The following is a 27,540-nucleotide window of genomic DNA, read 5'->3' on the forward strand; positions in this document are numbered from 1 at the left end:
AATAATTCTACAGGGAGGTGACACAGAGGGAAAACAACCTTGCAGGGCTTTAGGAAGGGTGTATTTTTAAACTAACCTTCACCACACCTGCATTCCAAACGGCTCTGCCAGCTCCCCGGACTTCTCATTGTAGGTGACCTATGCTCCTGTTTCAGTCTCGGGACACAACAGCTTCTTATGAGCAAATGCTGGAGGCGATTCTTCTCCCTTTATGAAACAAACCCAAGCCCATTCTGAACAAGACTGCCTACCTTGCTCCAGCTGTGACGCTGTGGCATCTAAGGGCGGGGGAGAGAAGCGGGTGCACAGGCACCTCACTCTTTCCTGTGCTCCCCACGTGAAAGAACGTCAGCTTAAAAAATCAAGAGTAAGAGGTATTAGAAGAAAGGGGAAGAGAGAATTTGGTGGATCAAATAAAGCATATTTATTGTGGCGACGTCTGAATTCTTTCCTATGTTTTAAAATAGTGACTGCTATATCACAAACCCTTGCAATACGCCACACCGATAGTGACAAATTCCTCCATGCAGTCCAAGAAAAGACAGGAAAGGTACCGCTCTCTGAACTTTGTACAAAATAATTCATATAAAAAGGAAAAAGGTAAAGGTACCATAAAGATTCCCTCTCAATTTTCTATGGTTTGGTTAGAAAACTTGACCAAATGTTCTAAGTATAAAAGCAAGACGCTACTCTGTACAACTCAGGAAGTCTACATATTGTTTTTCCTAATACAAAAGAAATGATCGTTCCCCTCTCCTGGGCCTGCAGGCACATGAGCTTTGTGGGTAACTGGGGAGCACCGCACTGAGCTCCTGTTCCCAGAGATGTTGCTTTTGCCCCTAACGATAAAGGCTTCTCCGGCATCAGTGGTGTCACTCCCATTGTGCAGAGCTGCGGTGGTTGTGAGCCAACTCTGCGCGCAGTGCCGTGCACAGCCCAGCCTACCACAGAAACACCCACGCAGAGCTTCTCCAACAGCTCTGCACCAGCACTCCACGGGTCTACCCTGATCCCAGATGCCTGGACGACATCAAAATTCAAACAGGATAAAAACTCACAAACACACTCATTGGAGTATAAGATGTGGGCTTTGTTTTTCTAAAAAAGATAGCTGAAAAGCCTTAAAAAGTATTCTCTCCAGATTATAAAAGGTTAGTTAAAACTGTTTAATAGGAACAATCTTGCACAAGCAGAAAGAGCTTTGATTTGGAGGACTATAGCAACATACAACTGAGTAAGAGTCCACAGGGACCGTCAGACGGGATGTCTGCACCTCTTCCAGAGACTCTGTGTTATCAACATGACCGACTCAACACTCTGCCCCCTTTCAAGGCACATGCCACTTCTTCAAATGGTCAGCTTTCCACACAGGATACAAGAGATTTTATTTACATTTAAAAATAGGTTTTCTCCTTCGACGTAGTGGAAATGCCCAGAGCCCAGTCACAGCGACGCCTGCCTAGCACAGGTGCAGAACAGCTTTATTGATCTCTGGGTTTGTCCAGTCATTCCGAATGTCATCCAGGTGGTTATCGAAATCCACGAGCGTCTCGTAGGACCGGCTGTCCAGGAGCAACGCTGAGATCCTCTGTGCCTCTGGCCAGTCTTCACAGTAGTCACTACGGGTCAAACATGAAGAAGTCAGCATCTAACAATGAAAATGGGCGGCTCGTAAAGAGCATCAAGAGAGAAGGCCAGCCACATGCACAGTGGTATGAGGAGGGAGGACGAAGGGTACTGAGAGCCGGGGGTACTGTAACCACATGAAGACGTACGTAGAGCACAGAAAACATGGTTAATACATGGAAGGGATGTCCTTCACATGGAATTCTGAAAAAGTTGGAGGCAGATGACTGAAGCTTTCTGAGTGGCCACAGGTGCATCAACGCAAAGGCCTGGGAAGAGTGTCTGTACCCTGGGGCCCGGGGAGGGAAGCTCCCTCTACTGCCTGGAAGTGCTGGAGCACTGGGGCCTACAGGTGTCGGGGAATATGCTCGGATTCACGCCTCTGGAGAAAACACTAACTGAAAACACGGGCGGGGCGGGCGAGAGCGGCTCTCACGTAGCCGGTGCCGACGGAGCCCAGCCTGCGCGGCAGCATGTGGCGGCACTCACTGGTGTGGGTCTCTGCACCGCCATCTGTTCTCATGGTGCTCGTACACGTGGATCGTAGGCGCTACGCAGTCCATCGTAAACTTGGTGTTGTCCACCTGAGCACAAGGCAAAGGACACGAGAGTGAACAGAATGCTAGCTGAAGAGCATCGGCAGGCACCTCCTCAGCTCTCCCTGCAGCAGCACCCAAGCTGGCTAGGCAGAACTCTTCCCACAGAGTCGGTCTGTGGTGTGGCACGAGGGCCTGGCCCGAGAAAAACTGTTGTGTTATGTAGGAAAATGGCAAGTCCTTCATTGTTTTTTCACAAAAGTGAAGCTTCCAAACGTGACTTCTTCCCTCATCCTAGGATTCTGTCTGAATTAAGGCTGTTCAGCAAGGCCCTCGAGGTCATCGGTTCACACACAAGCGCCTTCCTTCCCTGCGCCCCAGAGGCTGTGCTGGCTGTTCTAATCCAGTGCTTCTCACACTTGGCGTGTTCAGATCAGAATCATCTGGCAGGTGTGTTAACACGGACTGCTGGGCCCGCCCCCCGCATTTCTGATTCAGTGGCATCTGGGGTGGGTGCCTGGAATTTGCATTTCTAAGAGGTTCCCAGGTGGTGGCGCAACTGGCAGGGGACCCCACTCCCACTTGTGTGGTGATGCGGGAGCACACGACCACGGCCTGGGATTTGACAGCCCTAGGTCTGCAGCTGGGAGAAACTGCAAGAGTCGGCAATGGTCTCAAGCAGATAATGAGTGAAGGGTTAGCGGGAAGGAAACCGCTGCAGAGCAAGCTCCAGGTGGGCCGGAGGAGGCGCAGGGGCCTTGCCGGCAGCACAGAAGCCACTTACCATGATGAGCGCAGTGTCACTGAAGCCCTCGGCGATTCTGGAGGCCACCTTCTCTGCAACCTGATTTGGACTGCCAAAGAAACACAGTCAGGCCACCACCTTCCAGTCAATGTCATTCAACACTGTTTACAAAAGGCACAGTCACACCACGAAGACTTAACAAGCAATGACAGAGACTGGCAGAGCCAACGTGCTGCAGGTGCTCATTTTGCCTGTTTACTTATTGAATTTTTTGGTAGAGATAGGGTCTTGCTCCGTTGCCCAAGCTGGAGTGCCCAATCACAGCCCACTGCAACCCTGAATTCCTGGGCTCAAGCAATACCACTTCAGCCTCCTGAGTAGCTGGGACTATAGGCACATGCCACCACGCCCAGTTAATTTTATTTTTTTGGTAGAGGTGAGGTCTTGCTACGTTGCCCAGGCTGGTCTTGAACTCCCGGCCTCAAGCAATCCTACTGCCTTGGCCTCCCAAAGTGCTTATAGGCACAGGCCACTGTGCCCAGCCTACTTATGTATTTTTTTTGCAGGGGAGAGTGAGTGCAGTTCCCCACGTATGAAGAAACCACAGGGGTCAGCTCATCTGGAGTGCAATGGATGAGCCTTGCCGTGGGAAGGCCAGCTTTGTGATCATGGAGGTCCTTCTGCCAGGTAAATACGTTTCGCCCATTTCAAGTGGCTCTTGGTGACTACAGCCGCACTGTGATGGGTGTGGCCAGCAAGCACAGGGAACGCTGCTGGGCAACTGGGCATACCATGCAAACAGGCCTTTGCCTCCCTCCAACCAGAAAGCCCTGGTGATGGGGATCTTGAGAGAGCATCTCCTAATGAAGGCTCCCAGGAACCCAGCGGAGAGTGGCCTGAAGCAGGCAGATAAACTGCGCTGCTGGGTGCCTGCCAGCCCGGGGCCAAACTCCAAGCCTCCTGGGCCCGCCTTCTCCATCTGCACGCTAGCAAAGCAACCTGTCCGCTCCAACAAGAGCGACCTCAGGGCAGCTGGCAGTCCATCCCGCTTTAGGAATCCTCAGCCTTGCACATCTTCTCCATGCTCATGAGCTTCAACGGCTGGCTCTGGCGCTGCCACCACCGAACCCTTATGAGTGACACCTTTCCACCTGAAGTTAATGGAGCGAATCATAGAGCGGCTCCTATACCATTCCTGCTCCACGTCTCCAAACACAGTTCTTCTTCCAACCTATGGCAGGAAGGGGCCTTCTCCTTGGGGGCCTTACTTTCTGTGCCCTGGCCCCAGTTCTGCCTTCAAATCTGTGCAAGTCTTTATTTTCAGGGAAAAACAAAAGCATTTAACTGGTTCCCTGTAGCTGCTGTCCAACTTCCTTCCTCCCTTCCAAGCCTGTTTCCTGAACTTCTTTAACAGGCTGCTTGCTAGTCTTGCTCCATGTCCTCCACACAGCTCTGCGCCATCTGCCGTCTACCCATTCGCCTGCAGAGCAGCACTCCGGAAGTCTCCTGAGCACTGCTTGATGGTCCAAAGATCGCTAGCCCCTTAAAAGCCTCCCTGTGGGAACCTACCAAGCTCAGGCAGGCCAACCCATTCTGTTTCCAGCCTCTCTGACCTGAGGCTGCCTTTCCCTTTGTTATTCCCCACCCTGCAGACCACAGGTCCTTTCTCTGCCCTTCCCTCCTGCACTCTCCCTGCCATTCATTTACTTCAGGCTTGCACCTTAGTCAGGGGCTTCTGGAACTGCTCCCTAAAGGGTCTCATAATTTCTAGACTCGCTTGCTCTGCTTTTAAAGAGACAGGGTCAGCTGGGTGCAGTGGCTCAGGCCTGTAATCCCAGCACTATCAGAGGCTGAGGTGGGTGGATCACCTGAGGTCAGGAGTTTGAGACCAGCCTGGCCAACATGGTAAAACCCTGTCTCTAACTACAAATACAAAAATTAGCCAGACGTGGTGGTGCACACCTGCAGTCCCAGCTACTCAGGAGGCTGAGGCAGGAGAATCACTTGACCCCAGGAGGTGGAGGCCGTGGTGAGCTGAGATTGCGCCATTGCACTCCAGCCTGGCTGACGGAGTGAGACTCCGTGTCAAAAAAAAGGGAGATGGAGTCTCACTCTATCACTCAGGCCAGAGCATGGTGGCTATTCATAGGCATGATTACGGCCTCAAACTCCTGGTCTCAATCAGTCCTCCTTGCTCAGCCTCACAAGGAGCTGGGACCACAGCCACAGGCCACCAAGCCAAGCTTAGTCTCTTCTTATCTGATGTAACCTGAAAACTTTCCTTAACTGAATTTTCCTAAAATAGAACTTCCATCGCATCCCCTGGTGCCCACAGCCCCACAGACCACTGCTCACCACTGCCTGCAAGATGCAGTCTGCCATCCTCAGCTGGCAGAGTCGGGCCTTCCTCACAGCAAACTGAACTACCACGCTTATTCACAGGAGCAATGCTGTGTCTTTAATTTCAATAACTCTGCCTATGTTTTCTCCCTCACATGCCCTTCTTGTTCCACTCACACTGTTCCCTGCCTGGCCCTCCACACCAAGCTCTCCTTACTGAATTGCTTCCCTTCTTCCAGTGCCCAGAAGACATGCCACCCTTGCCACAAAGCCCTGCCAAATCGCCCTGGATGAGCCACCCCCAACCCCGCCCTGCTGGAGTTCTGAGGGTTTATTTCTAAGAGGCTCCAACACAGAGCCTGTGTAACGTGCAGCCCTCCTCTTGTGCATCCTATCTGCCCTGCAAAATTAAGAGTTTCAGCTTTTTGAGGCAGGGACCGAGAGCCATCCATATTTAACAGCCACAAAAATACATGAATTTTTTTGAGTTAATCAACAACACACACTATATGCAATTACAATCCTTCCCTTGTGATTAGGTCAAAAAATTTTACAATGTTTTATGAAAACAAATTATCTTATATGATTCTATTTTTATTTTCAAAATTGACAAAGTGATGTACTGATTGTAAGTCTGCAGTGTTAAGAAAAACATGACTGAAGAGGGGAGGCGACGTTTTCCAGGTGGAAGCAAATTGTATTTAAGAAAGCAGCATGATGGCAGCTCCTAGTGCAGAGACAAGGCAGTGCTTCACTGTACCGATCAGGAGTTGGTGAGTGCCAGGTCCCCATGGCACCGACAGCACATGGTGAGGAGCCGCTACACAGCCCTCAGGGTGCCCATGTACACCTATGCCTGCTCCTGCATCTGCTGAGGAACTCGGAAAGCAGAAGGCAGGGCCACTTGCTACTAACAGCTTGCAAAGTCCTTTCCCTCATACTTTTAACGCTGCATGGGCTTGGTGATTTTTATCGGGAAGAGGGTGAAGAAATACTCATTAAAAAGAAAAACTACCATTTTAGATGCTCAAGAACTCTTAACATTTACCTATCTATTCGCCGATTTTTGAGATGGCGTCTTGCTCCATTTCCCAGGCTGCAGTACAGTGACAAGACCATGGCTCACTGCAGTCTCAACAGCACAGGCTCAAGTAATCTTCCTGCCCCAGCCTCCCCAGTAGCTGGGACCACAGGTGTGCACCACCATGTCCAGCTAATTTTCGTATTTTTTTGCAGAAATGAGGTCTTGCTTTGTTGCCCAGACTGGTCTTGAATTCCTGGGCTCCAGTGATCCTCCCGCCTTGGCCTCTGAAAGTGCTGGGATTACAGGTGTGATCCACCATGCCTGGCTTAAAATTTATTATTTTAAAAGAAGTGTAAAAAATTGTAGTTGGCTGGGTGTGGTGGCTTACATCTGTAATCTCAACACTTTGGGAGGCTGAGACAGAACTGCTTGAATCTGGGAGGCAGCGGTAGCAGTGAACCAAGACCGTGCCACTGTACTCCAGCCTGGGTGACAGCAAGACTCCGTCCGTACCCCCCTAAAACAAATTTGTAGTAAGTGTTTGAAAAAGCTGCCAACTTTGCGTTTCTGTCTTAGACACTACATCTCTAGTACTGACCCACTTCATTCCCTAATGAAGACTGCCACACTCTGTGTACTGCTAGTCGGTAACTCCTTGTTCCCAGGAGAGCCAGCTGCCAGCCAAAACTGCCAGCACCCCAAGGGCAGACCACTCTGCTCACCCCTCCCACCAGCACCATGGCAGGCCAGCATGGAGGTGCTGTATTACACTGTGTATCTAAAAGCTTCCTCCTGAGCGTCTGCCTCAGGCCCAGGCCGGGCACTGAAACCTGCCCATATAAAATGCTAACTATGAAGCGAAACACCAGGAAAAATGAATCATAGGATAAAACTTGACGGAATGACCTAAAGTTTAGGAAATTCATAAAAGGTATAAACACCACAGAATAGTATAACCAAGAAAGTAATTGCAGCACTAGTAACAGTACCGGCCATTACGGTAAAGCAAGCACAAGGCCAAACACACTGTGCACCATTTCATGCTGTCTTCACGGTTACTCTCCGAGGCATGAGCTCAGCTCCATCTCACAGACAGGGCCACGGAGGCCAAAGGAGGTTAAAAGTCACCTAGGATTTGAATCTAGGTCTACCCGCTTCCAAATCATGCTGTAAGACGCTGTAATCAGGTGATAGTTCTAGAATAAGAAGAGCAAATTTTCAGCTAGGTCTGGCTGAAGAGAGGTGACGTTTTCCAGACAGAAGCAAAACCGTACTTAAGTCAGAAGCTGGCAAGATCCCAGCTCCTGAGCTCCTACGCTGTGTGGCCTTTGTGAAGCCACTTTCTCTGGCTGGAGTTTCTTCACTTGTGCAATGCTGTGAGGCTTAAATAAAATGACCCAATAGAGCCCAAGGCTAGGACAGCATTAGCTACCTGAGGCTTACTCCTCAGACAACGGGGCACACCAGGGGTGGACTGCCTATTCCAGGGTGGAAGACCCCTAGCTGAGGTTTACCCTCTCCACGATCTGACAAATGGCTGCTCGGGATGCATTTAAAAGTCAGTATTCACGAAGGACTGCAAAATCTCCTGGAGGACGCGGACAATCTAGAAGAAGGCATGGAGAGCAGGAAAACTGTGTCTGAGTAGGAGCACTCCCAGCTGGGCTGTAACGAGGTCAGCACAGAGGCAAGAACATGACGGCTGGGAGCCAGATGAGGCACACGCAGAGAGGAGGACAGGAGAGTCTGCGTGGGTCCGTGTGGGGCGACCATGCCGGGCATGAATTTGTGAGTGGGGGGTTAAGGAAAGGGAGGCCCCTGCACTCATTTGGCAAGCTGGTGCCATTCCCACTTGCCCAGTCTCCTCTGTCTTCTGCAGGACCAGCCTTGGGAGATGCTGCTTGGTTCAGGACAACCTTCCTGCCGAGGATGCTCCCCACTGCTCGCAAGGTGAAGTTCAAAACGCTTCTGAGCACGGAGGAGCCCTCAGGTGCGTCCCAACCTTCTCGTGCAGCCTCACTTCTTAGCATCTCCCTCCATGTAGGCACAGCTCCAGCCCCTGCCCCTGCCCCTGCCCCATCCCCACCTGTGTCTGCTGTCCCACAGCTGGGAAGGCTGATCTCCTAGTCTCCACGTCTGCACTTGACAAGACCCTGCACACTCTCGAGGGCCTGCTTTACAGGACATCATGCCCTGGGACTTCCTGGATCATTCCACAGGGTGTAAGTCTCCGGGCCCCTGCCACCAAGCCCCCTGCAGGGGTGGCTGTCCTGCACCGCCCTTCATGTTCAACTTAGCCATGTGAGGGCAAGGCCCAGAGTGTTGTGCTTTCCTCAGCACACAGCTCAGCCCCACGCCCAGCCTCTCATCTAACAAAGACTAAGATGGATGTGGCCCTGTGGGCAGGCTCTCGCTCAGCGAGGGACAGAAGACACCGAGTCATCAACAAAGGGAGGCAGGTGGTATCAAACAGAGGGCGTTCCAGAAGTGAGAGTCAGAAGAGATGCACTGAGGAGGGCAGGCAAGAGCTGCCCATGGGCTCAGAGGAAGCAGCAGGACAGCCAGCGTGCACGGGGCTCCCATGTGCTCCCAACCACCCGGCAGGCGCTTCGAAGGACTCACTTTGAGCCCAGCATCTCCTAGGACATCGGTCTCCCTCAGGTTCTGTGCCCGGACCCAGCCCTCCAAGGGTAAGAGAATTGTGTTTCTAAAGTGCCATGGTGCCTCATCAGTGACAGCAATGCTGCCACCAGCTCACTGTGTTATTTCCAGAGTGCTCAAACTCTCCTTCTCATCTTTACTGAGCAAGTGGACCCAACGCCAGGACCCGTCACTGCACCCCCATCTCCTCAGACACTGGAAGGTCGGCTCTATCTGACAACGTGAGCACGCCACGTCAGGGCAGCCTGACACATACCCCCGTGATGTACTGTGTGGACACTTTCTAGCTGCCCCTCTGGCTTGCCAAAGGAAAATGGAAGAGGGACATGATGTAGTGACTGCTGTGGGCCCCCCTCCCAATGGGAGGCCACGTCAGGCTGGCTGTGGCCACCTGCCCAAGGACACTGCTGTTCTTCTCAAGATGGACTTCTTTAACCAGCTCCTTCCTCCCTACCCTTTGAGCCGAGGGACGACCAGGGCTGTTGTCGCCAGCCATGGTTACTCCACGACCCCTGTGCGTTCTTCTCTACAGCCCAGGCCTTTGTCAACAGCCTGTTTATTAAGCCCTTCTCAGATTATCCCAACCTGGGTGTGTCATCTCCTTTTCTGTTGGCGTCAAGACGCAGTCACATAGAAAAGTTCTCAGCTTTGTTATTAGTGAGAGCCTCAGTGGGGAGAGGGTCCTGGTAAAAGGAAGTTGGAGCCCGTATAAAGGGGGCAGCAAATACCACATTTTCATCAGAGTACTGACCCTAACCCTAAAGGCTGTGCTCTTTACCAGCAAATAGAGCAGCACTCCGTCCCAGTGCTCCACCCGACACCGTCCCTGGTCTGGGAAGGGGAGGCAAGGCAGAGCTGAGCAGGGACAGAAACCGGAGCCCCGAATGTCACCTTCATTGTATGAATTCCCTTCAAGCAAAATAAAGAAGACACAAAACAGAAACCCAAAGTTAACAGAAATGTTTAGAATTTCTGTTTGGAATTATCCACACCACAGCTCACCTCAAATACTATAAACAAGCACAGAGGGAAGGTGTGTGGGGCCCACAGGTTTCATATCTTGTTGAAAAGCACAAGAGAGACGGGCTCTGCCCATCAAGCGCACACTTTCTCGCCCGCAGAGGGTTCCGCATCCACCTACCTGGCATCCTTTACTCGCTCATTAGCTTGGTAATAACCAGCAATCACATAGCTATGATCTTTGCACCAAGAATCAATCTGAAAGAGAAACAAAAACCAGGAAAAGATGAGATTCTCCCTTAAATATCATGCCACAAAAAATACCAAGCACAGAGACCCCACCCCACCTGCCGGGACAAGACAGGACAGAACCCTAATCCTCATACCCTGCTCCCAGAAGAAAGGCTAAGGACTCAGGAAAAAACGGTCAGGAAGGGCAGGACTTCGAACATAAGGAATGAGCGTGTTCCTCAGTCCCAGCGGGAGGCCCTTTCATCTACAGGAACTACATTAGTCTAGGGCTGTGGAGAGTCAGAGGGGAGAGCATCTTTACCCACCGTCTCTTATAAATAAGTGGGGCTTTCTGGGGCTTCAGAAATCCTTAAAATTATTTAAATCAATCGATCATAGTTAAGGAAACAAAGCTTAGAGAGGTTTTAAGTTTGCACAACCAGGTAAGAGTAGAGCATGAAGGGGAATCTCAGTACCTTTCAAAGCAAGCCTTTTTTATTTTAAGACAGAGTCACACCATGTTGGTCAGGCTAGTCTCAAACTCCTGACCTCTGGTGATCTGCCCGCCTCGGCCTCCCAAAGTGCTGGGATTACAGGCATGAGCCACTGCACCCGGCCAAATCAAGTCTTTTAATACTGCCTTTCAGCATTGTGAGCACCACATCACGACATCCCCTTCGGCTGGGGTGTAGGGTAAAGAGGCACAAAGTTAGGAGGCGCACATATGCCCATGTCCTGAATTCTCTACGGTGTGCTCTGAAATGGGAGCATGGGGGCGGACCATTGACATTTTGGCGTTGCTTTTATGATACCATGTTTCTTATCAGATGTAGCTTCCTGCAGGTCTAAGGCTGTTATTAAAAACAACAAAAGGCTATTCTGTTTTGTCATAAGGATTTTTAATACACTGCAATAGAGTCTATTCTCAGTCTGCACAAAAGGAAACAAAATTGGTGCCTTTTTTTTCTTTTTGCAGTGAATTAAAAATTTGTGTATGTTTTTTAAACACAATCCTACTGCTCTTTTTTTTGAATTCTGGTTTGGGCCTTTGAGTCTCCTTCGTGACCAAAAGCAGACAAGACACTTACAGTCCAAGGGTCCCCGGCTTGCATAGGATTAGGACATTTCTGGCCTCCTAAGAGCTCATGAATTACCATATTGGGTCAAAACTAGGGCTCAGTGAACCAACTAGACATTCTGGTCATCCATGCAAAAGATCAGGATTATGTCCCTAAAATATCTATAATGGTGCTATCACTGTGACTTTGCTGAAAACAGCTCCCAAACAACTCATATTCTGTTTCTATCACCTCCGACTGGAGTAGATTCCAGAAGCTTTCTGTTGCTGCGTACAACAAGCATCTCTATCCACTATCAAAGGGCCCACTTCTAAATGCGGTCAAGTTCCCTGATTAGCTGATCCTTTCGCACCATGCTCCCAGCCTGCATCTGCCATCCTGAGCTGGCCTCCTGAGTGTGCCCTCCCTTGGGGCGTCCCTATCCATGCTCTCCAGTGCAGGCTGCCCTTATTTTCATAGATTGGCCACTGTCTTAGTTTCCTATTGCCCTTGTGACAAGTTACACATAATTAGTGGCTTAAAACAACATCTTTTTTTTTTTTGAGACAGTCTTGCTCCGTTGTCCAGGCTACAGTGCAGTGGTGAGATCACAGTTCACTGAAGCCTTGAACTCCTCGGCTCCAGTGATACTGCCACTTCAGCCTCCCTAGTAGCTAGGACTACAGGTGTGTGCCACCCTGTCTGGCTAATTTTTAAATTTTTTGTAAAGACAAGGTTTCACCATGTTGCCCAGGCTGATCTTGGACTCCTGGGTTCAAGCAACCCTCCAGCCTTGGCTCCCAAAGTGCTGACATTACAGGTGCAAGCCACCATGCCCAGACAAAACATTTTTTTTTTTTTTTTTTTTTTTTTAAGGAAAGTAATACATTTTATTGAGGGCTTTTTTCGCCATCCATTGAGATTATCATATGATTGTTTTTCTTAGAATTTTTAATGTATACATTTTTGGATTTTGTAACTTTTAACTCCCTAATTTCTTCCATTTCTGAAATAAACTGTACTCGATTAAAGCATATGTTTTTTTAAATTTTTAAGTTGTGGGACACACGTGCAGAACATGCAGGTTGTTACTTAGGTATTCATGTGCTTTGGTGGTTTGCTGCACCTATCAACCCATTACCTAGGTTTTAAGCCCCACGAGCACTGGCTATTTGTCTTGATGCTCTCCCTCCCCTCGCTCCCCTGTTCTGATAGGCCCTGGTGTGTGTTGTTCCCCTCCCTGTGTCCATGTGTTCTCATTGTTCAACTCTCATTTATGAGAACATGTGGTGTTTGGTTAGTTTTCTGTTCCTGTGTTAGTTTGCTAAGGATGATGCCAGCCAAAATTTTTTTATCTTATAGGTCAGAAGTCTATAACGATCAGCAAAGCTGTGCTTCTTCATGACGCTCTAGGGGAGAATCCTTTTCCTTACCTTTTTCAGCATCTAGAGGCTGCCCGCATTCCTTGGCTCATGGCCACATCACTCTGACCTCTGCTTCCACCATCCTTCTCTTCTCACTCTGACCTTCCTGCCTCCCTTTTACAAAGGCCTTTGTGATTACATGAGGCACACCCAGATAATCCAGGATAATCTCTCCACTCCAAGCTCTTAATCACATCTGCAAATCCCTTTTGCTATGGAAGGCCTAGGGATTAGGACGTTGACATTATCTGGGGGTTACTACTCAGCTGACGACACCATACAACGTTTTCTAGGAAAAGCACAGGACATACTTGATTTTTATTTAGCTACAGACAGCTTCCTAAAGACGCCCAGCAGCAGTCTCAGCTGGCTCCTCCAACTCTTCCCTGGGCTGATGGAGCCACCTGGTCAGGACCTGTAGCCCAGTAAACACATATGGTGTCACCTTGTACCTGCTCTCAGAGTACAGAAAGCACCTGGTACAAAAGATGATTCCTGTGACAAACACTATATACCTCTCAATTTAGATTTTGCCTGTTGAGGGACAAATTCCTGTAAGAAAAACTCCAAGAGCCCAACCAAATTCCAGTAGAAAAACGTCAAGACCTGAAACTTCCAGCAAACCTCTTTGAAGAGGCTGCCCTGCCCTTAAAGTGAATCAGGTCACAGAAGCGCCGACCTGGCTTTAGAATGTCACAAAGAAGAATAACCAAGTTAGCTCTATGTATGCCTGTTAGGGGCACACATAGCCAGTTCATCAGCTAGGGAATGGAGAACTCGAAGGGAGGAACGGAGACTTGGCCAGGCCTCAACACAAAGTGGCAGGGTAGACAAGTTCTAACAACAAGGGCAGCTTCCTCTGATGGTCTGGAATTTGGAACTAGATGTCAGGTGAGAGTGGAGTGAGCTGGAGGAAGAGGATGAGGTGTGCTGGGGGTGTGGGTGTGGGTGGGGCAGCCAGGTCTCCAGTGGCTGCAGGATCTTGCCCTCAGACCAAATGGCTCCTGCATGAAAACCCAGGAGTCCAAGATCAGCCTGGGCAACATGGTGAAACCTTGTCTTTACAAAAAAATTAAAATTTAGCTGGACAGGGCGGCACACACCTGTAGCCCCAGCTACTTGGGAGGTTGAGGTGGGAGGATCATTTGAGGATTTAAGTGGCATCTACAGTCAACGCAACTAGCTTCTTCCAAAGCGAGGCAAGGCAAGGGCTGAGAAGCTACTCAACCTCTGTCCCCAACAGATCTATTTCCACGTCCCTGTTTTGCTGTGTGACACCCCACACTCTGATGTGCATCTTGTGAAAAATCAAGATGAAAATAAAAGTTCAGGCAAAAACTCTGTGGAGACTGTTGTCAATGCAGTCAAACTGACAATAAATACAGACAGCTTCCACATTCTGTATCTGCTCATGCAGTTTCATTTACTTTGTGTAGAGAAAGGTCATTTTCACCTTGGCAGGAGTCTACCACCCTCTGTTCAATGGCCTTTTCAGCTCCTTCTGTTCCAGACACGGGAGAGAACTATGAAAAGGGCTGGGGCCATCCCATGTATTCCCAGCGGGGCTCTGCCCAGAGGCACTAACGTCTTGCAGCGGCCTTGCTAACACCCGCACTATCCCCCAGCGCCCCTGTGACTGTACAATAACTGTACAGAAGGCGAGGCAGGGACCGCAACGTGCCACTTACCAACAAGCTGAGGGTCACCTGCTGAACCTTCCTGTCAGTAGCACAAAGTAGGACTTGGAGTTGAGAAGTAGAGGGATTGCTATTTTCACTGAGAAGGAACGCTCCTTCTCAAGTCAGCTGCTGATTTTTCTATAAATGAGGAGGAGCGGGAACCAGGAAAAAGCTTGGGAAGCCAATGGGACAGGGATGGAAGATGAAGTTCAGGGGGAAGAACTCAAAGGGGGAACCAGGGCAGCCCTCTCCATGCTCAGGGTAGCACATGAATATTCTGGAGAGGAACAAAGGCCAGGAGGGAGGAGGGGGCATGGGAGAGCTCAAGGGCAGCCGCTGAGAGGAGCACAGGGCAGCCCCACATGGAGGCCGCAGCAAGAATTCTGGCCTGAAATCATGGTGATGAGGCCAATCAGCAGGCAAGCAAGTCACCTGAACAGAACACACAGAAAGCTGCTCCACAAATCAACGGGGGGGTGGGGGGGGGGGCGGGGGGAGGACAAAAAGGGACCAGAGAAACAGGTTCGAGCTAATTTTCCTACTAGCATTTCATGGGTTGCTGCTATTAGAAATAATTCCTTCACTATCTACGTCAAAGGGTTATAAGGATAAATAAGTTAATAGGCGTTAAGTACTTAAAAAAAAGCATGCAGAAATGCAAGGATTTTTTGTAATGGAAAATAACGAAAAGCCGTTTAAAGGAATCTAATGTTGCCCTTTGATGCATAGCCTATGGTCTTTCCCACTTAACAAAAATAATTCTAATGCAAAGCTCTCTGAATAGAACAGAGCCATGAGAATAAGGCCTCACTTACACAGATGCATGGATGTAGATGTTTTTTTTTTTAAAATCGAGTCTCCCTCTGTCGCCCAGGCTGGAGTGCAGTGGCGCAATCTCGGCTCACTGCAACCTCCACCTCCCGGGTTCAAGCAATTCTTCCACTTCAGCCTCCCAAGTAGCTGGGACTACAGGCGTGTGCCACCATGCCCAGCTAATTTTTGTATTTTTAGTAGAGACAGGGTTTTACCATGTTGGCCAGGCTGGTCTTGAACTCTAGACCTTGTGATCCACCTGCCTCGGCCTCCCAAAGTGCTAGGATTCCAGGTATGCGCTATCGCGCCCAGCCGATGCTTTGTTAAAATTGCATCTTCTGTAGCTGAGAACCTGATAAACTATGGCAGTAAACACTGAGGCTTTTCATTACATTCAAGTTAGAAAGTCAGTAAGTCAAAAGTTAAACAGAAATTTAAATAGCTTAATTGAAGTACAAAATTTTTGGATGGACTCCAACTGCAAATTTTCCTCTGAAAGTTATTCCACGTGCACTGGATTGGTGTCTTTTTTGTATCTGTCAACTGCTGAGGCAATGAGTTTTTGCCAACAAAAGAAAACTCAGGGCCAGCCACGGTGGCTCACGCCTGTAATCCTAGCACTTTGGGAGGCTGAGGCAGGTGGACTGCCTGAGGTCAAGCGATCAAGACCAGCCTGGGAAACATGGTGAAACCCCGTCTCTACTAAAATACAAAAGAAATTAGCCGGGCGTGGTGGCGTGCACCTGTAGTCGCAGCTACTTGGGAGGCTGAGGCAGGAGAAATGCTTGAACCTGGGAGGCAGAGGTTGCAGTGGGCTGAGATCACACCACTGTACTCCAAGCTGGGTGACAAAGTGAGACTCCGTCTCTAGGAAAAAAAAAAAAAAGTCAGTGTGAACAACTACTGCTTGGCAAGGACAAAACCTGGGCTGCTTCTTTTCACTGCTGAAGAGTAATTACTGCAGGGAGCCTAGTGTGGCCCTAACTCGCTGGGCGGGGACTCGTGGTGGGGGGAGGTGCTGAAGCTGGGTGTCTACAGTGCAGAGTGTAACTTGGAGCTAGGTGAGGGAGCAAGGTCAGAGCAGCCGCCTGCGGTGCCCTTTCACGCTCAGGTAGGATGCAGGCAAGGTCCCCTCTGGGCATCTTCCCTGCCAAGTAAGTGGTTTGGGAGGCAGCCCTGCTCCCCTGGGGAAAATTCAAGTACAGGTGATTCAAATGCAGTTGTTTATAGGTCCTGGGTTTAATTCCGTCAAGTACTGCATTCATATCCCATTGTAGGAACACAAGTGTTTAACTGTCAAGATTACCTAAGAATGCTTAGAATAAGTGACAGCTGACATTCCAAGTGAGGTTCCAGTTCTTTTTTTTTTTTTTTTTGGGACGGAGTTTCGCTCTTGTTACCCAGGCTGGAGTGCAATGGCGCGATCTCGGCTCACCGCAACCTCCGCCTCCTGGGTTCAGGCAATTCTCCTGCCTCAGCCTCCTGAGTCGCTGGGATTACAGGCACGTGCCACCATGCCCAGCTAATGTTTTGTATTTTTAGTAGAGACGGGGTTTCACCATGTTGACCAGGATGGTCTCGATCTCTTGACCTCGTGATCCACCCGCCTCGGCCTCCCAAAGTGCTGGGATTACAGGCATGAGCCACCGTGCCCGGCGAGGTTCCAGTTCTTTAAGAAGCTCCTGGAAGTTTCTGACAGGATTTTACCTAGCTAGCAGCCACGCCTTCTTCTCCCACCCCTGGGCTGGTCCTCAGTTGCTCTGTAACTCCTCCTCCACTCACCCCATAAAAGCCAGAGTGTCCCCCAGGCCACGTTCCTGGGGTGTGGTAAGAGATGCCGGTTTTCCTACCCATTCCTGGCTCTTCACAGCCCTGGTTAGTCTTCTGTTAGAATGCCAGGTGCGTGAGCCTCAGGGGCGCTGGGGCCTCACCTTCTCCTGCCCTCCTTCCACTCTATTAATCCCCCCTCCCCCTTGCTGACAGTGGGTCTTAAGACCCTCCCAGGAGAGGGTCCCCCCTAGGTCCTGGGGGGAAAAATGCTGATATCATGAAGCTTCCATAAAAGAGGACAGGGGTCAGTGAGCTTCCCGGCAGCTGAACACAGGAGCTTCCACGCCCCCTTCCCCATACCTTGCCCTATGCGTCTCTTCATCTGGAACCTTTCCAGTGTCCTTCATAATAAACCCATAACATTAATGGTTTCCCTGAGCTCTGCGAGTAGCTCCAGCAAATCAATCAAATCCAAACACGAGGCCATGGAAATTCCAACCTGAAGCTGGTGAGTCAGAAGTTCCACAGGCCCGGACTTGCCACAGAGTCCTCAACCTGTGGGATCTGACACTATCTCCAGGTAGGTAGGGTCAGAACACAATGCAGGGACACCTAGCTGGTGTCCGCTGCTCGGTGTATGGGGAAAACTCCTACACATTAGATCACAGAAGTCTTCTTCTGTGTTGATTGCTGTGGTGAGAGCAGAGGAAGCATGTGGGTGGAGAGTTTTTCCCTGTGCAGTCCCCAAGTGATAGATAGGACGAACTCTCATGGCTTCAGAAGTCCCTGGCACACCATTGGCCTCTGTACCCAGACCTGTTCTTCACCTTTCAACACTAGGACTTCTTCATTTGAACATCTCAAACTTAACATACCCCAAACAGAAGTAAGCAACTCTCCTCCAGACCTGCTTCTCTGCCTCTTCCCTCAAATGGCACCCCCACACCATCCTCCCGGAGCACCGTCCTCCCAGAGCACATGCCAGCAAACCAGGCGTCACCCTCACTTCCTTCTAGGTCCGTGCACAATTAGTCACCAAGACCTCTGGATTCTCCTCCTGCTCTCCCTCGTCTATCCCCTTCTACGCACATACGCTGCGCTCAGTTTTGCCACCTCCCCGCCTCTAATCTTGGGTGTACTCCTGTCTCCAGCATCCTCTCTGCTGCAGGTTGGGGCCATCACTCGAAGACACAGATCTGACCATGCCACTCTCCTCCAGTGGCTTCCCTCTGTCCTCAGGATGGTGCCCAAATGCCTCTGCATGATCTACAAAGTCACTATAAAGCAACCTGTCCACTGCTCGACTCTCTCTGCCCGCTGCCCCTTTACACTCCACCCTCTTGCTCTCTTCAAACTTCCCCCCACCCCCCTTCTCTGCACAACCGGACTGCCCTGATGGCCCAAGCCTAGGCTGGCTGACTTCTCTCGAATCCCTTGCCAGTTTTTACTTAGCCTGTCAGGTTAAGGTACTGCGCTCGTTGGTTTGCTGCACCTTCAAGTGGTAAACAGGTACTGCGTTTGATCCACAACCATATACCTCCCCAGCACAGGCCTGAGACAAAACAGATACTCAACAACATTTACTGGACAAGTGAATAATCCTGCATAAATGCTGCTGATGAATCTAGCTCCCTGCAGGTCAAAGCACTTCACAGATCCAAATAATTCTCTTGAACAGTACAATTAAGATGGTTGGAAAGGCCAGGTGCGGTGGCTCACACCTGTAATCCCAGCACTTTGGGAGGCCAAGGTGGGTGGATTACTTGAGGTCAGGAGTTCAAGATCAGCCTGGCCAACATGGTAAAAACCCGTCTCTATTAAAAATAGAAAAATTAGCCGGGTGCTGAGTGGGCGCCTGTAATCCCAGCTACTCGGGAGGCTCAGGCAGGAGAATCACCTGAACCCGGGCGGCTGAGGTTGCAGTGAGCCGAGATTATGCCATTGCACTTCGGCCTGGGCGACAACAGTGAAACTCTATCTCCAAAAAAAAGAAAAGATGGTTGGAAAGACCTGGATTAAAACATATACACACACACTCCCCAGTGGTGCTGCAGCACTGACAGCACATTTCTTCTAGAGCTAAAACAGCTGATTTTATAAATATCATCTAAGTATTAGAATCATCTGAATCCTACCTGGAAATGATACGACGTTTAACTTTAACAGGCACTCAAAGATGTGCCCAGTAACCTTTGGCCAGGACTGTTTGCCAAAAAATACTTCTTGTTTGCCCAGAACTGACTTGGGTGTCATAATTAGGTTAAGTTATGAAATGGCAGATTATGAAATGGCTTCGTTTCACTTGGTGGGGGAAGCACAGATAAAGAAATTTTACTTATACCTTCTCAAGCTTAGCTACTTCTTGCATGAATTAGCTACTATTTTTTAGTATGGCAGTTCACTCTTAAATGAAAAACAAACAGCAACTCAGCTCAGGTATGCAGGTATGAGGCTACAGTTCACTTCTCCTTCAGGTTTTAACAACTTGATGGAATTTATAGATGGTCTTTTTCCCTTCATCATCACTGTCACTGAAAAGCTGCTGCCTAAAATTCAATTACCAACTAGTCTACCTGCATGCTACGCTTTTTTTTCCCACTGTACTTCAATAAAGCGGTCATTGCAAGCAGAAACATAAAAGCATGTTGGATATAGATCGTCTGCTCCTGCTGTTTAATTTCACACAGATTCTTTAACTTTTTAAAAGCCATGGAAACATTCTAGATAAGTTGCTGATCTCTAACGGAGACAAATTCTCCTTACACAAAGCTCAGGCACATTCAAGGGGAGCGAGGCCTGAGATGCCAATGCTACACTACCTTTCTAAAAGTGTCTGAGCTCTGGGATGGTCGAGGACCGACGGCCAAGAACCACAGCATTTACACTTTGCCAGGAAAGGAAACGCCTCTGTGAAGGTGCGAAGAACCAGACGCTAAGCGTTTAACGTCCCAACAACGTGAAGACTTTCTGCAACTCGAAATCCTCAATGGAAACTCTGTCGAATCCTCACCAAGTTAACAATGACTTGCTTCTACAAAGGCTACTGATTTCAGGAAGCTAATGTATAACTAGTCGTCTTAAAGCGCTTCTAAAAGCATTCACGGCGCTACTACGAGACGCCGTTTATTCAGCGCCAAGACCCAAGCGCCACCGTGGATGACCCCATTCCCGGCCACGGCGACCCCAGGGAGCGGGTCCTAGGATCCTGCTGGAGGGCGGCCGCTGGGCCAGCTTCCTCTCCGATGACTGAGGGGAGGCCAGGCTGCCTGCAAGGGCGGGGAAGGGCCCTTTCCGCGCTTACCAGGGTGAGGGCCACCTCCAGCATGGGGGCGAGGGCCAGGGTGCCGTGGAAGAGGGGGATGCAGTCCACGAAGAGGGTGTGGTGCGCGCCCGGGCCGCCCAGGGGGAGGTGCTCCTTACGCGGCTTCTGCTTCTCTGCCACCAGCAGCCCGTTGACGGCGCAGTGCGGGTACTTGGCGCCGTGCAGCACCATCTTGCAGTAGGCCTGGGTCGTCAGCTTCACCCCGGGCATGCTGACCCGGGAGGGCCCCGGAGGCCCCTGGGCACGCGGCTGAGGCCTGGACCTGCTGCCTGGCCGCGCGGCGCCTCAGCAGAGAAGCGGGAGAGGCGACGACCACTGATGGCGCGGCCGCGGGCTGGCGGGGACCCCTCAGTCCCGGCCAAGAGGCCCGGCCCCGCTTGGGCCTCGGCTCCCCGAAAAGCGACTCGCGACCTGGGGAGCCGCAGCCTCGGACTAGACTAGCGCTTCTCGCCCGGCGCCGCCGGAAAGCGGCCTCTCCAGTGCCTGCCGGAAAGCAACCCGGCCCGGCATTTTACGACGTTCGCGGCGCTCCCCTCTTTCCGCTCCACTGAAACCTCCGCGCGGCCGGGTGCGGGCGGAGTCTTCCTCGATCCCGTGGTGCTCCGCGGCGCGGCCTTGCTTTCTTCCGGTCGCGGGACACCGGGCGTAGAGGGCAGTCGCGGCGGGCAGCGACGGCAGGTGAGGCAGTGGGCGATCGGTGCCGCGCCGCCAGGCCGGGCCGGGTCGGGGGCCGGGAGCCATCGAGTCTGCACGTCTGCAGCCCGGCCGCCCGGTGCCGGCAGGAGGCACGGGATGGGCTCCGAGCCGGGTGATATTGAGGCCGGCCCGCGGGGGCTCCAGGCTCTGGGGGCCGCTGCGCGACGGCCTTCGGGCCGCCACGAAGCGCCCTGTCCGGCTTCCCCCGCCGCGCCGCGTTTGCGAGCTGACCTCGGGCTCTGACCTTGGAGCGCCCGCTGGCAGAGGGTGCCGGCTGCGGAGATGCGGGCCCGTGTTCTGTGCCTGCAGCCTCCGCCTTTGCTCCTTCGAACGGTCCCTGCAGCCTCTCCCGGGTTTTGCGGGGCTCGCGGGCGGCGCTGGGCTTCCCAGCCTGGAAGGTGCCAGTTGTTTGCCCACGCCAGGGCTAGGCCCGAGGAGAGAGCTTGGACGCGAGCGTTCAGCCCTGACGTCATGCTTGTTTATTCTGCCCCAAGGACGGTATTTTCCCACATCACTCTCCCCAGTCCTCCGAAGGGCCGATTTGAAAGGGGCCGTGTAAGGTAGATGGGCCTGAATCGAGGAGGGCCCTGGAGAGGCGGGGGTCAACTAGGTTATCCGCTGTCTTCAGGGATTGGAAGTAGACCGGCGTGGGCTGGCAGCCTTCTCCAATTTGCCCTTCTAGGCTGTATACATACGGTATTAGGTTTTAAATAAATACTCAATTGAATGTGATGTGTGTCACCGTCCCTGTAAGCTGTTACCTCCTCCCACCAACCCCTGAAGAATGGAGCTTGTCACGGCAGCACAGTGCTTTGATGCTCTATATCTAGCTACCTTGTTAACATTTTTTCTCCTTGCTTTTTTTTTTTTTTTTTTTTTTGAGACAGAGTGTCGCTCTTGTCGCCCAAACTGGAGTGCAATGGCATGGTCTCGGCTCACTGTAACTTCCACCTCCCAAGTTCAAGCGATTTTCTCAGCCTCCCAAGTAGCTGGGATTACAGGTGCCCACCACCATGCTCAGCTAATTTTTGTATTTTTAGTAGAGAACGGGTTTTCCCCACGTTGCCCAGGCTGGTCTCGAACTCCTGACCTCAGGTGATCCGCCTGCCTTGGCCTGCCAAAGTGCTGGGATTACAGGTGTGAGCCACCACACCCAGCCTCCTTGTTTTTTAAGAAGACTAATGTTGTGTTAATTGCCTGAAGCACTTATATGTTATGGCAGTTAATTTGTAATGAAGCTCCTTAAAAGCATGCCAGCTACTAAGAAAAACCTCATCCTAGGTTATTTTGTGATGAGTCAGTAATAAAGAATGGTTCATTTGTGTTGGGGAGAAGCAAACAAAAGAATTTAGGTCCAAAATGCTCTGGGGCAAAAAAGACTCATTCCTTGCTGTTTGCCGTTATTCATAGAGAAGGTGTACGTTTTTATCTTTCAGAATGTTGGCTACCAGGGTATTTAGCCTAGTTGGCAAGCGAGCAATTTCCACCTCGGTGTGTGTACGAGCACATGGTAAGTGTGACTTTTCTCACTTTTAAATAGGCTAACCTAATTTCATTTTGCTCCTGCTGTGTATAAGGCCCTGTGCTGGAGTTTTAAAGACCTTAATTCTGCTCTTGGGGGTCTTCAGCAGAGATACAGATATTCTCACAGGCTTGGCTCTAGATGAAGTAATGTTTATGAATCAGATTGATTCTCTTCTGGATCTCTGGTTATACTGCTATGTCCCCCCTTATCCTTCTCTTCCTTTCCACTTTTCTAAACTTCAAAATCTACCCCTTTCAAAAGATCTTCTGCACCAGAACTGACCTTAATGACCTCCCTCCCCACCTCGCCCCCACAACTTCCAGCCATTTGCATCACATCTGTTCATAGCGGCAATGAAAACGAAAGAGCTTGGAAGTTTTGCATGCATCTGGCATCTGTCTACTTTGTGCGGGGCACTGTTAGGCATGGAGAATGAAAAGAATATGAAATACACACTCTTTCCATGAGGCTGTTGGCAACCTGAGGAGGGACAGATGGATGAAGGCAGTAAAGAGATGCCTCCGGGTGGAAGCATTTAGCCCGATGCGGGGCTCAGGGAGGGCTTCTAGCGGAGAATCTCCATGGTCTTTTCATTGCTTCAATAAAGTCTATACCCTGCCTGGTTAGAGCTGGTCTTGCCTGCCTTTCCAATTCATTACTTCATAATGTACTCAAAAACCAAAAATTGCCATCAGAACTGCCCCTCCCCACCTGTTCCCTGCCCTAGCCCCCCGTCTTATTCCATTCCTCCAGCAGAGCTCTGAGCTGTGGATGGTGGCTCCTGTCTGATCATTCACCCTCTATACAAATATGCTTTTAGAACAGCCTCTCCTGACCACCCTTTCTCAGGAAGCTCCCTGTCACCTCACCTTGCTGGATGCCTCCTGAATGCATGTCTGTTTGAGTATCGCTCTCTCAGCCTCTTAGAGTGTAAGCCTTTTGAGGCCAGGGACCTTGCTGTCTTACTCATTGCTGTATCTCCAGCACCTGGGAGGCAGATGAAGACGAACTGCGGGCTCTTAGGCAAGTCTTGCCTATTAAATTTTAACTTATGCAAGTCATACATGAATAATACATGAATCTGTTCTCAGCAGAAGATAGTAAAGCAGCCTGGAATACCATCAGCCATCACTGAAGTCCGTTGGGATATTTGCATGGTGATGCATCTGAGTGAGGGGCGCCCAGATGTACCAGATCTCCCCAGCGGAGGCTCAGCAGAAACCCATCCATGTGGAAGCAGTGACAGACATTCATTAGAATCTGGAGTCTTGTTTTTCTCTATTTTTAAAAGAAATGTTTGGTATATTAACCATCGCCTTTCCCTTCATTCCTTGGGGGCCAGGCCTGAAACTCTGAAGAACCCCTGAAACCAGGAATTGACTATTCTTATTCTGGAAGATGCAATTTTAAGGTTTGCCTGCTTCAAGGTTTTTAGGGTTTACATCATTACAACAGCATTTCTTCCCTCAGCCTTCCTGTCATGGCATTTACGACAGCTTTACGAGATGTAATTCATGTAACAGTCACCCATTTAAAGTGTATGCTTCAGTGGTTTTTAGTATATTCATTGAGTTTTGTCATTAGTACCACAATGAATGTTTGATTCTAGAACACTGTCATCACACATATTTACATCTGTTTTTAATAACTCATGTGTAAACTGAGTGTTTTAAATTTTAGAAACTTTTGGGGGTGCTAAACTTTATAAAAATATTCAGTATACAACTGTTCTTCTTAGTTTACACATCACTTCATAGAATCAAGGCTTTAAAACTAGAAAGTAATTCCGGCCATTTCCACGTCATGTCCCTTAAATCCCACCTCATTTTTGGGATGAGGTCAAGTGTAAGTTTGTAAGTACCCTAGTCATTTGCATGGCTAAGATAAACATCTAGAGAACTCTAAATGTGACTTTGCTTGAAGCTTAATGTGATTTACTATGAAGGTGATTTGGGAGATGGGAATCACTGTGACTGAGCTAATGGAGGGGAAGCATTGTCGCAGGGCATAAGGCCTCCAGATCAGTATCTAACAGAGTTCTTGCAGGTGTAGGACAGAAGTGAGAAACATGCTTTAACAGGGGAGGACTCTCACTACAACCAAGATACTCCTTAGCTGTCTGATTTCTGAACTGCTTTCCTCGTGATACCTGCTGGTTGGAAGGCACTAAAATCACAAGCAGATAGAGCGGAAATCCTCACGAAGTTCTACCTGCCTCCTCTGTGTAACAGTTTGGGGCTTGCTTTGTCAGTGTGTGTGTGAGTATGTGTGCCTGATTTCCATAAGGAGGCACACAGCATTGTCCTCGTTCTGTGGCTCCTGAGTGCACGCTGCCATCGCATTCAGGCTCTAGGTCTGCCTCGTCCTGTGGACCTTGCCTCTTGGTTCCTGCCATCCACACATTGCCAATGCCCTCCTGCTCTCTTCTTTCTCCAGAGTACTTTTTTCTAAACATGTGATTTGCACATTATGTTTATTGTTTGTTTGCCACTCTTAGAATGTTAAGTGCCACTGGGCAGGAATGTTTGATTTGTTCACAGATGAGCCCAGATGCCTTGAGCCCTGCCTTGCCTGTAGAGGGTGCTTGGTAAACACCCTGAATGAGTGGCTCCATGATCCTCGTTTCACAGAGCCAGCACGATTTCTCACTCAGTCCTGGTTGGACACAGGTTTTCCCTGAACAGTGCTGTTGTGGTTCTTTTCACGTATCTTTGTTTCTGAACTTGAAACGCTTTGAGTGTTTTACTGTTTTTGTTCTTCCTCGTAGTTTGAGTCCCTTGCAGTTGGGACTTCATTTTGTCCAGTCTTCAGTTCAGGGCAGGGGATAACTGTTTACGTAGGAAGAGCTGCCCCCGGCCACCTTGGCCCCAGGGTTCATTAGCAGTTGCCCCTGGTGGGTTTTTGTTTGCAGTGATGAAAAGTGCTTCTGTTCACCCTCCAACACAGTCCTGCACCTGTTTGAAACAGTGGCTGTGACCCCCTGAGATGACTGAGGGTTTCAGGGTGTGCACACGTGTGTTTGTTTCAGTTTTCAGAAGTATCACCTTGTTTGTGACTCTCAACTTACATGGATTCAAAGATTTATCCAATGTGTTTTTCAGGAAGTGTTGTGAAGAGTGAAGACTATGCGCTCCCAAGTTATGTGGATCGGCGTGACTATCCCTTGCCTGACGTGGCCCATGTCAGGCACCTGTCAGCCAGCCAGAAGGCCTTGAAGGAGAAGGAGAAGGCCTCCTGGAGCAGCCTCTCCATGGATGAGAAAGTCGAGTGTGGGTATTGAAGGGACCCACAGGCGAGCCCAGCAGCTCCCGGACGTGTGTGTGTGTGTGCGAGAGCCTCTGCTCACTTCTGGGCTGACTGTCCGGAGAGCAGTCTTGCACAGTGGGGCTGCTCTGCCGGGTTTCTGGGTCACTGTCCCACGGCCCCAGTTTGCATGCTCTGCCAGCTGACTTCTTTTGCTAGGCCCCCTTCTCTGTGCTGGCTGGATTTAGCCTCTTGGCATATCTGCTGGGTAGGACATTGTTTACTGGAAATTATTGAAAGAAACTCAGCAAAATGCTTACTGCTTGGTATGAGAGGGGTGTGAAAATAACGAGATCAAATAGACCCTAACACTGTCACTCAAATAGCAAAGAATTTCACAGTTTTAATTTCCACCTAAAGCAAACTCCATGAATTCTCTTCCCTCCTTTGCCCGTCACAAGACTGTGCAGCCACATGTGTGACACACGCATGTGAACATGATGTGGCCCAGGCTGCTGTGTCCTTCACCTCTGGGTTTCTCCTTCACAAGTGTGGTTTTGGGGAGAAGTGGTTGAACCTTGTAGAGGAGGGAGCTGCTGACCCACTTCTTTGTGCCTGTAAATGGCTCTCCTCTTTGCCCCCAGTGTATCGTATTCAGTTCAAGGAGAGCTTTGCTGAGATGAACAGGGGCTCCAATGAGTGGAAGACGGTTGTGGGTACTGCCATGTTCTTCATCGGCTTCACAGCAATTCTTATCATCTTGGAGAAGCGCTATGGTGAGTAGAGACGGTGGAAAGCATGGGGTGCCTGGACTGGGGCTCCAGCCTGCAGTACCCAATGGGGGGCTGTGGGGGGATCCCCCACCTTGAGGCCATGAGATAGGGACTCCATTCCGGAGCTCATCTCAGGACTGGTTTCCAGGCCTTGGCGACCTGCAGAATCGAAGTCATGGGGGGTTAGTTGATAAGCCAGCATCTGATTATTCGTAGTCGGGCAGACTTGTTTCGTGGTGAAATGCTTTAACTACGTCGTACAGCATACCACATTTTCAGTTGTGGTTATACGCTCACCAGGCAGTTACCGAAAGATGACTTTGTGAAGGTTTGAGCAAGAAGGGGACTCTGTCATTTAATGACATGTCAACTGTTGTGAGGACCACATCTCAACTGCTGGGATTTGGGGGCTTCCGACCTGACAGTTTCTGGGTTGCGCACTCACTGTAACAACTCTTCCTGGTTCTTTCTGTTCAGGCAGAACAGGTGTTTTTGCATTCTGAATAGGTACATTCTCGTACTTTTGGTTTGAATGCGGACGTGGGTTAGTAACAGACCCGAGTCTGATCTCCCAAGTGACCATGGGCTGTTCGTTAGACCTTGTTGTCCATAGCCTTTAGAGAGGACCTGCTGCTTTTAGCTTACTCCATTGCTAACTTTTTACAAACAGAGGGATAATTTTAAATCCCCATGGTTGTCAGTGGTCAGAAATAGAAACCGTGTGTGTGAGCGGGTGTTGAGTGGCAGGTGGCTCTGCTGACCTGGTGGCTGCAGTGTCGGGAGGATTTCACCTGGAAGGGATTGGCTTAGAAAGAAGCTGCTGGGACAGTCTTGCCCAGAGCCTCGTCTCGCCCTGTAGTGTACGGCCCCCTCCCGCACACCTTTGACAAAGAGTGGGTGGCCATGCAGACCAAGAGGATGCTGGACCTGAAGGTGAACCCCATCGATGGCCTCGCCTCCAAGTGGGACTACGACAAGAAGGAGTGGAAGAAATGAGAGATGCTGTCCTGTGCCGAGCCAGGCTCTGTCACCTCCATGTGACCCCATGCCTCTGTACTGGAAACCCGTTATGCCAAACAGTACCACTGCTAATAAATGACCAGTTTACCTGAAA

General features: G+C 50.1%; 2 protein-coding genes and 1 pseudogene across 4 annotated transcripts; 1 reads left to right on the forward strand and 2 right to left on the reverse strand.

Annotated features, from left to right (window-relative positions):
• Positions 1 to 406: 406 nt before the first annotated feature.
• EMC8 (ER membrane protein complex subunit 8) lies at positions 407 to 20,722 on the reverse strand. 2 transcript variants are annotated; one of them, XM_032284608.1, is made up of 5 exons: positions 20,169 to 20,658; positions 10,074 to 10,150; positions 2,947 to 3,016; positions 2,116 to 2,210; positions 407 to 1,619 (listed from the first exon to the last, which is right to left on the reverse strand). In XM_032284608.1, exons 1-5 carry the CDS (start codon positions 20,397 to 20,399, stop codon positions 1,460 to 1,462), a joined length of 633 nt encoding a protein of 210 aa, XP_032140499.1. In that variant the 5' UTR covers positions 20,400 to 20,658; the 3' UTR covers positions 407 to 1,459. The 2 variants fall into 2 exon arrangements, with proteins under 2 accessions (XP_032140499.1, XP_032140500.1); XM_032284609.1 differs by lacking the exon at positions 2,116 to 2,210 and having other exon boundaries at positions 1,070 to 1,619; positions 20,169 to 20,722.
• LOC116555865 lies at positions 3,478 to 3,602 on the reverse strand (annotated as a pseudogene).
• LOC116555722 lies at positions 20,699 to 27,540 on the forward strand. Of its 2 annotated transcripts, none has more exons than XM_032284610.1 (5): positions 20,699 to 20,867; positions 22,322 to 22,395; positions 25,512 to 25,679; positions 26,298 to 26,429; positions 27,286 to 27,540. In XM_032284610.1, the coding sequence occupies exons 2-5, from the start codon at positions 22,323 to 22,325 to the stop codon at positions 27,420 to 27,422; spliced, it is 510 nt and encodes a 169-aa protein (XP_032140501.1). In that variant the 5' UTR covers positions 20,699 to 20,867; position 22,322; the 3' UTR covers positions 27,423 to 27,540. The 2 variants fall into 2 exon arrangements, with proteins under 2 accessions (XP_032140501.1, XP_032140502.1); XM_032284611.1 differs by lacking the exon at positions 20,699 to 20,867 and adding an exon at positions 21,362 to 21,383.

This window comes from Sapajus apella, unplaced genomic scaffold, assembly GCF_009761245.1.
Source record: "Sapajus apella isolate SASKATOON/1434 unplaced genomic scaffold, GSC_monkey_1.0 scaffold15, whole genome shotgun sequence".
NCBI classification, from domain to species: domain Eukaryota; kingdom Metazoa; phylum Chordata; class Mammalia; order Primates; family Cebidae; genus Sapajus; species Sapajus apella.

Excerpts from the sequence above, each read along its gene's own strand:
- EMC8 (XM_032284608.1), bottom strand. The coding sequence starts at position 20,399 with ATGCCCGGGGTGAAGCTGACGACCCAGGCCTACTGCAAGATGGTGCTG. Across the intron at positions 2,211-2,946 it reads GTGACACTGCGCTCATCATG|GTGGACAACACCAAGTTTAC; the intron begins GTAAGTGGCTTC and ends CCTTGTGCTCAG. Across the intron at positions 1,620-2,115 it reads CGGTGCAGAGACCCACACCA|TGACTACTGTGAAGACTGGC; the intron begins GTGAGTGCCGCC and ends TTTGACCCGTAG.
- LOC116555722 (XM_032284610.1), top strand. The coding sequence starts at position 22,323 with ATGTTGGCTACCAGGGTATTTAGCCTAGTTGGCAAGCGAGCAATTTCC. Across the intron at positions 22,396-25,511 it reads GGTGTGTGTACGAGCACATG|GAAGTGTTGTGAAGAGTGAA; the intron begins GTAAGTGTGACT and ends TGTGTTTTTCAG. Across the intron at positions 25,680-26,297 it reads CATGGATGAGAAAGTCGAGT|TGTATCGTATTCAGTTCAAG; the intron begins GTGGGTATTGAA and ends CTTTGCCCCCAG.